General features: G+C 45.3%; 1 protein-coding gene across 2 annotated transcripts; it reads left to right on the top strand.

The window, feature by feature from the left end:
• The first annotated feature begins 1,044 nt into the window (after nt 1–1,044).
• LOC123099947 (uncharacterized) lies at nt 1,045–6,976 on the top strand. Of its 2 annotated transcripts, XM_044521962.1 has the most exons (13): nt 1,048–1,512; nt 1,923–2,067; nt 2,149–2,189; nt 2,294–2,347; nt 2,449–2,526; nt 2,723–2,808; nt 2,921–3,025; nt 3,922–4,064; nt 4,476–4,517; nt 5,196–5,272; nt 5,351–5,441; nt 6,037–6,118; nt 6,757–6,976. In XM_044521962.1, exons 1-13 carry the CDS (start codon nt 1,400–1,402, stop codon nt 6,846–6,848), a joined length of 1,149 nt encoding a protein of 382 aa, XP_044377897.1. In that variant the 5' UTR covers nt 1,048–1,399; the 3' UTR covers nt 6,849–6,976. The 2 variants fall into 2 exon arrangements, with proteins under 2 accessions (XP_044377902.1, XP_044377897.1); XM_044521967.1 differs by lacking the exon at nt 4,476–4,517 and having other exon boundaries at nt 1,045–1,512.
• The last annotated feature ends 9,071 nt before the right edge of the window (nt 6,977–16,047 follow it).

Below are 16,047 nucleotides of genomic sequence, written 5' to 3'. Positions count from 1 at the left end.
GTGGACAGGGGAGGATACAACCAAATGACCACCGACGACCGCCGCCAAACACGCTTGAGAGCCTCCAAATTTGTGGTCCTCGGCACCGATCCGCCGGATGACACAACAGTGCCTAGAGAGCGCAACACGGACCGACGCTACATGTAGCAAGCACGTGAACCATAACGTGAAAGCTTGTGACAACACGGACCAAGGCAACCCCCAATACCTATGCGCCCTGGCCATCATCCACCACCATGGACCAGCAACCCCGCGAGAACACCTACACTGTCACGATAGCGTGTGGATGCCACTCCAAACCACTCGCGGATCCCAACTCGACAAATGCAGGAGAAGGCCAAGGGTCAGGTAACATCGCCGACCAACTGCGGGAGAACGCCATCGGGAGAAACAAACACGCCCCATCAGATCTGATCATTCAGATCCAGACGGGGACGCCCAAGGTAGCCGACAACTCAGGCCGCCAGGGCAGCCGCAACAGGCCAGTCCCTACCCTCCAACAGCACCTATCTTGTCACCACCTCCAGGCCGTGTCAAAATCCACCGAACACCCTCCGGTCCCGCCTCCACATGCCCGCAGCCAAACGGAGCCACGCACGAGCCACAACACCATCACACGCGTGCCCGACACCACATGCCGCCCAGAACGATAGCCACGCCAGGCCGCCGGCGACCCAAATCCGGGGAAGTGCCCCGCGCCCATGGAGCCCCGCAGCGAAGCCCGGGCGGCTTCCTCTAGTGGCGGTGGGGGGAGGATGGGGAGGTGTGGCGGCCCCGGCTGGCTAGTAACAAAGGATTGTGTCACAAATACTTTAAATTGTGAGGCTCATAGCTTTAGCTAAAATTTCGTCTTCTTTAGTAGAGGGTCGCCGTTTGTGGCTGGGCATACATATGACCCGTTTATCATTCCTGTAAACCAAACTCCTTAATAAACTGGGGTTTACCGCTCGAAAAGAAAATACTGTAGAGAGTAGGGTGGGTTTTCCCCTCTGTTTTTGGGGTGGCAAAGACACTGCGATTTCTGAAGAAAGAGACCGGAACAAGTGTTGAGACATTCAGAGATTTCAGACTCGAGAGTCCGCCCTTAGCCGTGGTTCCACTTCCATGGACATGGAGGTCAGGACTCAGGACGGCCGAATACAAATCTCAGTCCCCGGCTCGGACGGGCGGACGGCACGCAATGATCGATCGCCCCACGGCCGTAGGTTTAGAAGAAGAGCCTTGTGCTTGTTTGGCAAGAAAAGAAACGAGGAGGCAGGAGACATAAAAGCCCAAAGGAGAGTACCAACCGGGGGTTCGGATCGGGCTGCGATTTTCGATCGGCGGCGAGCGAGGAGCGTCGACGGATCTGTGCAACCGGAGAGGGAGGAGACGAGCAATCGGGACATAGGAGAGAGCGATGGGGATTTCCCGGAGCAAGCCGGCGCGGGAGTGGCCGCCGGCGCCGCCGCCGGAGCCTAGGGTGGAGGTGCCGCCCCTCATCGAGCCCCCTCCCAACGCCGCCCGCACCAGGTGCCTGCCCCTCCCGTCCCCCCTCGGTCACTCATAGTCTCTCCCGTCAAAAACCTCACTGTTGGGCAGATCCTATGCTCTCCAATAGGACTAATGACGATGTCGACACACCACACTGACCGTGTTTTGATTGATTGATCCTATGCTCCATCCATGAGTGACAGGATTCATTACCAACACCAATCGGGTTTAGAATTTCAGATTTATGTTTGACTAGTCGTACCCATGTATCTATGCTCCGTCGATTTAAACTGGAAGGAATGCTTTAAGTCTATGGATATTAAGTTAATATAATAAAAAGTTTGATCTATAAATTAGTTCAAAAAGGGAATTAATCTAGCTATGAATTGCATATACCTATGTTCTCTATGTGTGTGCTCAAGTGACTGATAGTGGTCTTGAGCATGCAGCATGCAGGTGCCGGGGTACGAGCAGTGGTTCGGGAAGCCCTCGCTGCGCGGCCTTTTCGATGACTACTTCAATCAAGTTGGGAGCGTGAATGCAGGGGTCATGCTCAAGATGCTGCAGGATCCTCATGTCGATTTGACCGCAACTGTATCCAAGCGATTTGGCCCTTAGTTTTCCTGGATATTTTATTGCAAGAAAAGTTGATTTTCCCTAACTATATTTCACTAGGCATCACCAGCCGGCGGGGAGGCTCAACTTCGATGGCAGAGGTGGTCATTGCATAGTTTTACCAAAAGTCATATTATTTATATGCCAGTTATGATATCCTTGTTAATAACTAACACAATATGCATGATTGACTGGGATTTTGTAGTGATTTGTATAATCCAGGTACCCTTGCGCACTTTCTTGTGTCAACGGCGAAACCGTAAGTGCTTCATTATTCGATGGCCAAAATTGTCAATGATTTCAATTTGATGGACTATGTTGATAGATAGTGCTGATTTTTCTTATAATTTGTTTATCCAGCACTTTGAAGTTAAGCATTCATTTCCCTAAGAATGGTATTGGTTCCTTTGCGACAATTCCTTTGCAAGCCGGAAACAGGTAGATTGTAATTACTTAATGTATTCTTTCACATTTGGTGCATACCATGAACATTGCTGTTCATATCATTTCACTAATTTGTTACTTGACAGCGTTAAGAAACAGCTGCACTATAAATCAGAAAATATTCCTTCTGTTTATATCTAAATAATGATATGAATCATAAGTGACGAAGATAAAATTTTCTGTTTTGCAGCATGCTTTCAGAAAATAATAGCGTTATCGGTTTAAGATATGATTCCCAGAATCTATCATTGGGGGCATCTGTTGTGCCATTTGTCTGTAAGTAGATGCCGGCCCTAACTTTAATCGAATAATTTTGCTTATGTTATTTTCTAATATTTCTCTTATATCTAGTCAGATTATAGTATGCTCATATTACCTTTCTTTGCAGTACCCGGTGAGGAACCCTCTGTGGTTCCCTATGGTGCATGGTTAGTTGGAAGAATAGGGGGATTAAGCGCAGGGGCACAATACAAGCCACTTAGTGACTGGCTTAGTGAGTGTTACTGAACCTTCCTATTACCGGAACATTTATTTACTTCATACTTCCAAAAAAAGTTTGAGGCTATCACATAGTATTATCTTCTTTTTATCTGCACATTCTAGACAGAGTTCTTTATTTAACTCTGTTCTATCATCTTGAGAGACTGTGTATACATTATTTTATTCAGCATGGAGAAGAATCTCATTAGCGGAAATCCTTTCATATAAAAGTGTAACACTATAGACACTTGTATTTGGATGGGAATTAACTCATGTTTGATCCCAACCTTGATCTATATAAGTAGTGAAGTGCAAAATATAAGCAAGAGAACATCACATCATCGAGTTTTCCTAAGCCATTCGGTGTAGATCGAAACCCACAGTTGCTATAAAAACATACTCCCTCAGTGTAGATTCACTCATTTTGTTATGTAGTCACTTGTTGGAATCTCTAGAAAGACAAATATTTAGGAACGGAGGGAGTACATAATAGGACAGACTAAAGCCTAATAAAATTTCTGGATCCCAGAGGAATACTAAAAAGTTAGCAAGCGCGTAGTCTATCTAATTAATACATGTATCCATCCATTATTGTGCTTACAAGCGAAAAAATTGTGAAGTTGTAAGATTTCCATAGCAGAGTACATATTAGCTCAAGTATCCTATATATGGGAAAAACTTTGTGTTCCCAAAATTTTCATTCTAGTGAATCCAGATATTTATTTGGCATGTTTTTTTTTTCTGCTACAGCTTGTGCAATAGCTGTTTGCTCTTAGAATTCATATGCTGGCTTCCTACATTTGGATATATTGATGTTTATCTCTTACAAGCCTTTTCTTTTCCTATCATGTATCAATTTCAGGGCCTTCTATTTATACTTTTGTTTGCCCCATTTCATGTATCTTTTAGGCACTCCAACAGATGGAAGCATGAATTGTTTGCCTTTTGAGGACTTGAAGAACTGGGATTATGCAATCAGTTATGGTGTGGGATCAGTTAGCCCACTAAGCCCCTCACTAAATTTTTCTCTAGAACTTGTCAGAAGTACACAGGTTCGTTATGCCTGTTCCCTCTTATTCAATAAGAAATGCTTTACACCTTTTGTTACTTTGCAAAGATCTTTCTAGAAGATTATATACACATAATGCGAATGCTTCTGGATATGTGAGTACCATCATTGTGAAGTATGCCAGAAACTTTTGCTGTCTGAGCTCCTTTGTAAAATTCTTAGATTTCAGTTAGAAATAATTTTTTTGATGATCAATCACAGTTAATTAAGGCTGCCTTCTATGTATGGTTCTTTCTTGTCACTTTTGTATATGAAGCAATGATAAAATATTTTTGTCGTAGCAAGATTAGTGGTTCATAAATAATTGTTACCAAGTGAAAACTAATTTATTACCTTTATTGAATCCCTACAACATTATCATTTTTGAATCTTATACAATTTCCTTGATGAGTAGCTGGTCGCATCATTCTATCAGCACCAGGTTGTCCTAAGGCAGGTGAGGAGAATTCTGTTTTATTTTATCTTTTGACACGGTTAAGTTTTGTACTTTTATTCTATTTCATGTATGGGAAAGAGCATGCTGTTCCTTTTCATTCATAACCTATATAAGGACCTGCCTCCTATTTACTCAACCCACTATAACTAGTTTTTTAGACAAACAATTTCCATTCTATTCTCCTCATCAGTTTGCTGCAGTAGTTTGGCTTATTGGTCTTGTTAGAATATAACTTCTCCTTCTTGTATATAAATGTACTGTTGGTATGTGCCTAGAAATTCTCGTTGTTTGGCTAGTAGGATATGCAATTGCTAGGAAGTGCACTGAAAGTGCATAGTAATCTTGTAGTTCGCCATCTATGTACTTAAATAAATATTCTGAATATTTAATATGTGGATTTTTAAAGTCTATATTGTTTGTAAAAATGTTCAATACATGTGCTAAATTTGATTATAGATACTTTTTTCTAGGTATCACCTGCTACTTGCCATGTTGGTAAAGTGTGGTACAATTGTAAATAATAGACATAAATAACACAATCCGAGGATGTCACAAGCAACTTGTGAATAACAAAGATGTAATTCACAGTGTAGTTTAGTCTCATGCATTTTCTAAGTGTAATTAAGAATTTCCTTTATAATTTTAAAGATTTGATGAATATGCATGTCTGTCCATTAGGTAAAAGGAGGTCCCCGTTTTGAAGATGCAGACGAAATTGTAAACTACATTGATTTTGGTCTTGAGCTAGCCACAAGGTAGGCCTCTAATGAACTCAAAGTTTTCAGTTTTTCATCAGTTCAGTTGACTATATTTCAACTTAATATGATCTTTAGGGTGGGCAAGGACAAACCAACAGACGATGCCAACAATTCCTCGTTTCAGATAGCTGCAAATTGGCAGGCCAATAAGAACTTCCTAGTAAAGGTATGTTACACAGGGATATTCAAACAGTGCCCAGGTTCATCCACATCTTTATTAATATGATATAGTTATGTAAGCACTCTTGGTGTTACCGTGCACGGTAGCACCCACGAAATGTAGAAAAAAATTGAAAAAGTTTACAACCCCACACAATTTCAAATATAAATTTGATCTAGCAACCCTAGTGCTTGTAGAAATAGAACCTCTCTCAAATAATGGAACATGAGCATTTACTTCCATGTCTGAACCACATCAGTTCTTTCTAAATCTAAAACATGCAGGGACTAGAATTTTTTTTTGTGAAATAATTAGTTTGTACCAAACATATGTTTATATTGTAATCTATTTTGATTTACCTTTCGTGAATTTGTACAAGCCATCATGGTCAAGTTTATACTCCCTTCCTCCCATATTAATTGACGCTGAAACATATGTATCACTGAAATACGCCTAGATGCATTTGTTTCAGCATCAATTAATATGGGACGGAAGGAGTATGATGTATTGAAAATTTGGAGTGCAATACAATTCCTTGTATCCATAGTGATATATTTATGCATTACATTATTTCTGATATTCATTGTTCCATTCTTAATAGGGGAAGTTAGGGCCCTCCAAATCTTCTGTAGCTTTGGCATTCAAGTCTTGGTGGAAACCCATGTTTACATTTAGCTTCACAGGTTCGGAAACTCCTGAATTCCTTGTTTGCAATAAAACACTCCATACTTCTGATCATAGAAATGCTTTTCCACTCTCTGTAGTGCTTGTATATTACACTCCTTTGATCTTACTTTACACGACACTCCCACAAAACGCCTCCTTTATTGTTCCCTGTCAAAAAGGAAGAAGAAAGGTCTAAAAAGAAATGAATGCTCTAGTACCCATGAAAATGGTTTGTAATTTTGTGTGTGTTTCTTTTCATCATTTGTTTTCTCTGGGTATGATGCTTTGTTTAAGACTGCTTCCTAGGTCCTACATAACATTTAGCACCCAGAGCAGCATTATTTGAAATAGCCCTAAACTAAGGACCTCATCTCTTTTTTATATCATGCTAATGTGCTACACTTCATAGTGTATTTATGGGATGCTTTCTGGTGTGTACGTTTGGCAAGTGAAAATGCATATTGCCACATCATATATAGTGAAGTAGACCAAACGTTACATATTGTAATATTAGCTGGCAGTAGTAATTAATAGTCACTACATAGTACCTTTCCATGTGAGAAGATACTTTTTTAAGAGAAAAAATAATGAAGTGATACTGTTTGAAGTACTGACATCCACTGATGGCTGCCACAACAATGTTCCAAACTTGCAGCTGTGAATGATCATTCGAAGGGTACAAGAGGGTACGGATTTGGAATCCATGTCGACGATCAGAGAGACCCAGATTCCAGCCATCTCCTCTAGTAGGATCGATTATATACCATTGTTTGCATCAGAACGAACTTGAAGTAAACCCTTTTGCTCCTGAGAGGAATGTCTGGATAATCATTAGTATTGCACGTACTAATAGCACTATGTCTTGCAAATCTTAATTGGTTGCACTTACATACATGGCTGTGAGACAAATCAAGGAGGACCGAAACTCCGGCGATGGAGGGGCGATGACCGCGCACGCCTTCGGCTCTCTTCAGTGCTTGTAGTTGTCGTTAGGTGGTCTATAAATCTGGATGTAATTGTTATTATTTCTTGTGTCATGATTAAAGATGAATAGATCGAAATTTTTCTTGGAAAAAAAAGTAGGACCGAACTTTTTTTGAACACTAATAGTCTGTGGAAGCATGTGATTCAGAACAGATATTAGATTTTTTTAGGGATAGAACAAACATAATTAGCGCCAGCTTTTAGGTAGGACTACTGACAGAAAATTGTGTTTAGCTTGCAGTAGCGTGGAATTTAGTTGTCGTCCCTACATGTTTCCTAGCTTCGGCTATGTATTTTCTTAAAACAATCAAAATTCTAGATTTTTGTGGGCGAGGTAGCCTCTATGGTCTAGAAGGACTCGCCTCGGCGTGCTTCCGAAGATCCTACTCCCTCCGTTTCTAAATATTTGTCTCTTTAAAGATTTCAAATGGACTAGCACATACAAATGTATATAGACATATTTTAAAGTGTAGATTCACTCATTTTGCTCGTGTAGTCACTTGTTAAAATCTTTAGAAAGATAAATATTTAAAAACAGAGGGAGTATTTGCAAAATGACAGCGAACGGTTTGGCCGTTCGCTGGGGTGAGTCCTCGCCTCCGCTATAAAAACATCTCAAAAAAAAAATCTCACTTTCATCTAAAAAAAAGTAAAAAAAGAAAACCACCACAACCTACTAGCGAGTGCCACTTTGCATAACCCTTCATTTAAAAAATATCAAAGGTCCTCACCTCCATCTAAAAAGAAAAAAAATACATTTATAAAATAATTCACATCTTCATCTAAAAAAATTCCAAAATATTGCTCACCACGGCCAACCAACTTGCGCCACGTGGCATAGCTGGTTGGCCGCCCTTCATGCGTAGCTTAATGAGTTTAATAGTCGGTTCGTTTGTCATATAAAAGGATTCTACTTGTGCAAGTGTACTTGTGTGTGTGAATATACTCAACTTTCGGCGCCCTAGCACTCATAGAATATGACCCTTACCACAAGGTAAGTGTTTTGGTTCGGCGCGCCGGCCGAACGCTCGGCTGGTCGCGAGCTACACATAAGCGCCACCCGGCCAAAAGGGCCCACACTCACCCGTCCTATTCTCTCAGCCACTCGCGTCTGCCTTATCCTTTCATCCTTCGCTCGCCTCTCCTCCATGTGCCTCTGCATCTCGCGCATATTCATCCCATGCTCGCCTCTCTCCATGTGCTTGGCTCCGGCCATTGCGGCGATTTCTCCGGCGAGCCCACCATCGAAGAGGTCGAGGATTTTCTTCTTTTATCTTGTAGAGGTCGTCGGCCCTCCCCGACGCCCCCGTGTGATGGGCCACGGGTCGACGGTGGACGGAGGAGGAAGCACGTCGGGGAGCTGCAGCTGGTGGACGGGAACAACTACAATCGGCCTCGCCGAGAGCTGCAACCTGCCTCGCCGGGAGCTGCAACCGACCACGGGTGGGAGCTTAATTGTGCTACTATAGGTGTTTTAATTTGATGGAACCATCGCCCAATTTTTATTTTTTGCTACCACGGTAATATGTTTTTGCTAGAAGCATCAACATTTTTTGCTACCATCGATGCTTTGGTTTTGTTGGATCCAAGCCCAATTTTCAATTTTGCTACAACCATAATATTTTTTTGCTGGAACCATCAACATTTTTTGATGCCATCGGTTTTTTTGTTTTGTTGGAACAACACCATTTTTTGCAAGTTTGCTACCACCGGCCTCTTGGTATGCTGGAACGAGCTTCATCTTAACAATGTCCATTTTTTCAATTTTTGCTACCAGCGTTCTCTAGTTTTGCTGGAAGCAGCCTATTTTTTTTGCTACCACACCGCTGTTTTGGATGCGAACCACGGCGTCCGCCATTGATTCTGGAGGTGGGTTGAGGGAGAGGGATGAGGGGATGGGCAGCACCAGCAAGGGGCAAGCGTCGGCGACGGACGTGCGCTGCGCGACGCGGAGGGGGTGCGGAGGCGCCGTCATGTCTCCCTCCTTTTTTTACTCAGTTTTCAATTGTGATGTGAGAAAGACGATGGGAAATGATGCCCATCGACAGCTGTGCGGGTTCAATCAAATGGCTAGGACACGACCGACCCAAATTTGGGCCGGTGCGCCGGCGCCTAGCGTTGGCCTTACCACAAATAGGGCACCCCTACCACTCATAGTGTAGGACCCCTAGCACTCACAAAACACGCCCTAACACTCCAAATTAGTATCCCTACCACTCACAAGGTAGAACCCCTAGCATCTATAGTACATACTTTTCATAGTAGTTTGGGCTAACAATTGGCATCAGAGACTCGTTCAAGTGGCCATGTTAGGTGACACAAAGAAGACTCCACCTCGGGCGGTTCCAAGACACACTGCTAGAGACGCAACCTTGGACTGCGGCGGGTGGCTCCAAGTCACTGCCTCCATAGGAGGAGCGCCATCGCTTGGTGAGTCGAGGCTGCAACATCTGATACAGTGTGGCAACCGCAGTGACATCGTGGTAAGGGAGATTGTGCGCGAGATCATTGGAGGTTGTAGCGGCACGAATATCTCCTTCCTGATGCTCACTCGCTCGAACTACAATGAGTGGGCGCTGATCATGGAGTGCAAACTATAGGCAGCAAATCTATGGTTCCCCATGGAGGACGACACCGTTGCCACGAGGGAGGACATGCAAACAATGGTGGCGCTGATCATTGAGGGAGTCCTGGATTAGGGGGTATCCGAACAGCCGGACTATATACTTTGGTCGGACTGTTGGACTATGAAGATACAAGATTGAAGACTTCGCCCCGTGTCCGAATGGGACTCTCCTTTGCGTGGAAGGCAAGCTTGGCGATTCGGATGTTAGATCTCCTTCTCTGTAACCGACTCTGTGTAACCCTAGCCCCCTCCGGTGTCTATATAAACCGGAGGGTTTAGTCCGTAGGACAAGAACAATCATAGTCATAGGCTAGCTTCTAGGGTTTAGCCTCTACGATCTCGTGGTAGATCAACTCTTGTAATACTCATATCATCAAGATCAATCAAGCAGGAAGTAGGGTATTACCTCCATCGAGAGGGCCCGAACCTGGGTAAACACCGTGTCCCCAGCCTCCTGTTACCATTAGCCTTAGACGCACAGTTCGGGACCCCCTACCCGAGATCCGCCGGTTTTGACACCGACATTGGTGCTTTCATTGAGAGTTCCACTGTGTCGTCACGATAAGGCTTGATGGCTCGTCTCGTTGTCAAGGATAACATCACCTCTGGGGGAGCCCTGGCTCTAGGCCAAACTCTCCGACTAGGCGGCTTCGTCATGACCGCCCGATCGGCTGTCGCGCCGACGATGACTTCTCGGGTCATCAAAAACAACCTCCACGTCAATTCGGAACTCGCCGAACAGATGGATCCAATGGAGCTCTCCTCCCTTAATGAGCTCTTGGATCGCATCGCCGCTCTGGGAGTCGATCCGGACTATGATCAGATTGGGCTTAAACATGACCAAAGGGAGATTAACTCTCCGCCGGTCACCCATGAGATAGCGGTAGTGGAAGAGCAACACATGGATTATCCCTCTATTTTGAGGACGAACTATGTCCGGATTTCTGAGCTCTCCGAGCCGGATACCCGTTCACGGGAGGACGTGACCCAAACCCCGAACTTAGAATCGGGTGGTGCTACGTCTTGAGCTAGCGTTGGTTTTCGCCGAAGAGGAGAGGGTGATGTAGCAAGTGTAGCGTAAGTATTTCCCTCAGTTTTGAGAACCAAGGTATCAATCCAGTAGGAGGCTCCTCAAAAGTCCCACGCACCTACACAAACAAACTGAGAACTCGCAACCAACGCAATAAAGGGGTTGTCAATCCCTTCACGGCCACTTGCGGAAGTGAGATCTGATAGAGATAGTATGATAAGATAAATATATTTTTGGTATTTTATAATATAGATGCAAAAAGTAAAGATGCAAATGAAAGTAGATTGAAAGCAAATATGATAAGAGATAGACCCGGGGGCCATAGGTTTCACTAGAGGCTTCTCTCGAGATAGCATAAGTATTACGGTGGGTGAACAAATTACTGTCGAGCAATTGATAGAAAAGCGCATAGTTATGAGATTATCTAGGCATGATCATGTATATAGGCATCACGTCCATAACAAGTAGACCGACTCCTGCCTGCATCTACTACTATTACTCCACACATCGACCGACTCCTGCTTGCATCTAGAGTATTAAGTTCATAAGAACAGAGTAACGCATTAAGCAAGATGACATGATGTAGAGGGATAAACTCATGCAATATGATATCAACCCCATCTTGTTATCCTCGATGGCAACAATACAATACGTGTCTTGCAACCCTTTCTGTCACTGGGTAAGAACACCGCAAGATTGAACCCAAAACTAAGCACTTCTCCCATGGCAAGAAAGATCAATCTAGTAGGCCAAACCAAACCGATAATTTGAAGAGACTTGCAAAGATAACTCAATCACACATAAAAGAATTCAAAGAAGATTCAAATATTATTCATAGATAAACTTAATCATAAACCCACAATTCATCGAATCTCGACAAACACACCGCAAAGAGAGATTACATCGAATAGATCTCCACAAAAGAGGGGGAGAACATTGTATTGAGATCCAAAAAGAGAGAAGAAGCCATCTAGCTAATAACTATGGACCCGTAGGTCTGTGGTAAACTACTCACAACTCATCGGAGGGGAAAGGATGTTGATGTAGAAGCCCTCCATGGTCGATTCCCCCTCCGGCAGAGTGCCGGCAAAGGCTCCAAGATGGGATCTCGCGGATACAGAAGGTTACGGCGGTGGAAATTGTGTTTCGTGGTGCTCCTGGATGTTTTCGGGGTACGTAGGTATATATAGGAGGAAGAAGTACGTCGGTGGCCGCCCGAGGGGCCCACGAGACAGGGGGCGCGCCCTACAGGGGGGGGGGCGCGGCCTCCTATCTTGTGGCTTCCTCGGCCGCTTCTTGACTTGCACTCCAAGCTCTCCGGATCACGTTCGTTCCAAAAATCACGCTCCCGATGGTTTCATTCCATTTGGACTCCGTTTGATATTCCTTTTCTTCAAAATACTGAAATAGGCAAAAAAACAGCAATATGGGCTGGGCCTCCGGTTAGTAGGTTAGTCCCAAAAATGATATAAATGTGTAAAATAAAGCCCATAGACATCCAAAAGGGGTAATATAATAGCATGGAACAATCAAAAATTAGATATACGTTGGAGACGTATCAGGCAGCGGGCTAGAAAAATTGGGCAACATCCCAGAGCCCGAGCTGCCAAGCTCGGAAGCTTCTCTACCCCTGGGTCTCAGAACGGGTCAGGGTTCGGACTTAAATCTACCCCCCCCCCCCCTCCCCGCCCATATTTAATCAATCTTTCCCATATCAGACAAGAGCCCCAAGAGTCAGTACACCACTACTGGGCCAGATTCCTCCTTGGGATAAACAAGGTCAAGGACTGTCGCGAGGAAGACGCAATCTTATTCTTTTGCAAAAATTGCATGGACAAGGGGATCCTCAACGCTATAAGTCGCCATGACATAGTACACTTCGCTAACTTAGCGGCCATAGTGCATAAGTACTGCGCAATGGAAAGCACCTGGAAAACCCAAACAAACTTCTGGGATAATCTGGCTCTCAATAAACCCTCCGTCCAAACTAAAAGGGTAAACTCTCGCAAGTCACCCGATTCGATTACCAAAAAACCAAGGCCCACTGCAGGGCGTGGAATCGTATTGGAGGAATGGCTCAATGGGCCATGCAAAATTCACAGCACACCGTATACCATACCAACACATAGCCTTAGAGCATGTTGGATACTCCGACACGTAGCGAAGAGCGGCGAGGATCTCCTCATCAACCATACTGCAGAACAACATCCCGCCGAGAATAACAATACGGTACTGACAGTCTTCGAGACTTTTGCCTCAAATAATAGGCGCAAGCGAGCTCTCCGTAGCCTCGCCGAAGTTTGCCACATGGAAACAATAAATCCGTGGAACGACACGGCTATAACTTTCAATGCCAGTGACGAACCTCAATTTCAAACAGTCCGGGCACCAGCCGCTTTGGTCCTTAGTCCAATCGTGGATGGCTTCTGGCTCACTAAAGTGCTCATGGACGGCAGAAGCGGGTTAAACCTCATCTACGAGGAAACCCTCAACAAAATGGAAATTGACAAGAGCCGCATTGAGCGAAGCAACACGGCCTTCAGGGGAATCATCCCTAGTCGGGAGGCACGATGCGCGGGAAAAATCACACTAGATGTGGTATTTGGCACGCCGGAGAATTACAGGTTCGAAGAAATCACATTCCAAGTGGCCCCGTTCAGCAGCGGATACCAAGCCCTCTTAGGGCGGGACGCATTCACGAGCTTTCAAGCTATATCCCATTACGGGTACATGAAGCTCAAAATGCCCGGGCCCAATGGAATCATCACTCTATCTAGTGATCCGGACATCACACTCCGCACCGAAAACAAGACCGCCGCGCTGGCCCTCGAGGCATTATCCGAAGCCCTCGCGGCCGAAGAACTAACCTCGCTGCGCTTCACAGTGGACAGGGACGACGTGATACTCGATAAACGACCCAAGTCCATCTCTTTCAAACCAGCGGACGAGATAGTCAAATTCCAGGTCCACCCAACGGACCGCACAAAAACAACTTCCATTGGGACATAGCTGAACCCCACAATAGATGTCGCAATACGAGATTTCTTGCATGAGAATTGGGACATTTTTGCCTGGCATCCTTCAGACATGCCAGGCATCCCACACAGACTGGCCGAACACAGCTTAAATATACTGAAGGGATATAAGCCGGTCAAGCAGACTCTTAGGCGCTTCTCAGAGCCTAAACGGCAAGCCATGGGAGAGGAGCTAGCTAAGTTACTCGAGGCCAGATTCATCAAAGATATAAAACATCCGGATTGGCTAGCAAACCTGGTGATGGTACCAAAGAAGGACAAATCCTGGCACCTATGCGTCGATTTCAAGGACCTCAATATGGCTTGCCCTAAGGATCCCTTCCCCCTCCCCCGCATTGATCAAATTATCGACGCTACCGCAGGACACGACTCATTGTGTTTCCTCGAGACATACTCCGGATACCATCAAATCAAGATGGTGGAGTCCGACCAAGCCGCAACAGCCTTCATCACACCATACGGCCCCTTCTGTCTCAATACCATGCCTTTGGGCTCAAAAATGCCGGCGCAACCTATCAATGCATGATTCAGACATGCGTGGAAAAACAAATCGGCAAAACAGTGAAGGTATACATGGACGAGATGGTCATCAAAATAAGACACGTCAAAACTTTAATAGATGACTTGAGGCTCACGTTCGACAACCTTCGAACATACGACATCAAGCTCAACCCGGAAAAATGTGTCTTCGACGTACCTTCCGGGAAGTTGCTCGGCTTCATCGTCTCGAATAGAGGAATTGAAGCAAATCCGGCAAAAATCCGAGCTTTGTCATAGTTGGCTACCCCAACAGACCTCAAGTAGATCCAGAAATTAACTGGATGCGTGGCTGCCTTAAGCCGCTTTATCTCCCGATTAGGAGAAAAGGCACTACCTCTTTATCGTCTTCTTCGACGCACCGAACACTTCGAGTGAACGGATGCGGCCACGGCCGGACTGGAAGAAATAAAGGCCCTCTTGGCCAGCAATCCAATCTGGACCGCACCAAATACTGGCGAACCTATGCTATTATATATAGCCGCAACACACCAGGTTGTAAGCGCAATGCTCGTCGTCGAACAAGAAACGGACGGACACAATAAGTTCCCGCTCCAAAAGCCGGTATATTACGTGTCCACTGTCCTCACTCCATGCAAATCCCGGTACCCACACTATCAAAAGATAGCATACGCGGTCTTCATGGCATCCCGGAAGCTACGACACTACTTTCAAGAGTGTTCGATTACGGTGGCCTCCGAAGTACCACTCAATGACATAATAAATAACCGCGACGCCACGGGCAGGATTGCTAAATGGGCTATTGAGTTCCTTCCGTTCGACGTAACATACAAACCACGGCGAGCCGTTAAGTTGCAAGTACTGGCTGAGTTTGTCGCCGAATGGACAGAAGCCGAACTCCCTAAAGAGTACGGCGCATACTCCAATTGGATCATGCACTTTGACGGCTCTAAAATGCTGGCTGGATTGGGAGCGGGTGTTGCCCTGACATCCCCCACCGGAGACACGGTCCAATACGTACTCCAAATATTATACACAGACTCCAACAATGCAGCCGAATATGAGGCTCTGTTGCATAGTCTTCGGATGGCAGTCTCCATGGGCATCCAACGCCTGGAAGTGCACGGGGACTCGAACCTTGCAATATCACAAATAAATGGAGACTTTGATGCCAAGGATCCGAAGATGGCGGCCTACCGTAATGCCGTCCTCAAAATGTCAGCTCAGTTTGAGGGGCTCAAATTCCACCATGTGGTCTGAGAAAACAATCAAGCGGCGGATATCCTCGCCCGCATCGGCGCTAAACACAACCCCGTCCCACCTAATATCTTCTTGGAAAGGCTATTTAAGCCATCCGTGGTATGGGAAGGGGAGACCGGCAATACCAGTCCGGATCCGAATATAACCCCAGATTCTGAACCATCTGACGTAATCGGAGGCTCTGCCACCGAAATAACACCTTTGGCCGACGAAATCATGGTTGTCATCGCCCCGTGGGCCGAGCCCTTCTTAGCCTACTTAAATAGGCAAGAGCTCCCCGAGGACCAAAATGAGGCATGTTGTATTGTGCGGCGTTCCAAGGCCTACAAAGTCCATGAGGGAGAGCTTTATAAGAAAAGCGCCACCGGAGTGCTCCAAAGATGCATCTCCGAAGAGGAAGGGCGGCAGCTCTTGGCTGAAATCCATGCCGGACTCAGCGGGCACCACGCCGTAGCTCGGGCACTTGTAAGCAAGGCCTTCCGTACAGGTTTTTACTAGCCGACAGTCCGGGCA

Source organism: Triticum aestivum, chromosome 1B, assembly GCF_018294505.1.
Source record: "Triticum aestivum cultivar Chinese Spring chromosome 1B, IWGSC CS RefSeq v2.1, whole genome shotgun sequence".
NCBI classification, from domain to species: Eukaryota; Viridiplantae; Streptophyta; class Magnoliopsida; order Poales; family Poaceae; genus Triticum; species Triticum aestivum.
Note: the sequence above shows the minus strand (reverse complement) of the source record. Positions and strands in the feature narration are given on the sequence as shown.

Bases quoted from the DNA above. Each gene is read 5' to 3' on its own strand.
- LOC123099947 (XM_044521962.1), top strand. From the start codon at position 1,400: ATGGGGATTTCCCGGAGCAAGCCGGCGCGGGAGTGGCCGCCGGCGCCG. The intron at 2,809-2,920 runs GTAAGTAGATGC...CTTTCTTTGCAG, and splicing joins ATCTGTTGTGCCATTTGTCT to TACCCGGTGAGGAACCCTCT. The intron at 5,442-6,036 runs GTATGTTACACA...CATTCTTAATAG, and splicing joins ATAAGAACTTCCTAGTAAAG to GGGAAGTTAGGGCCCTCCAA.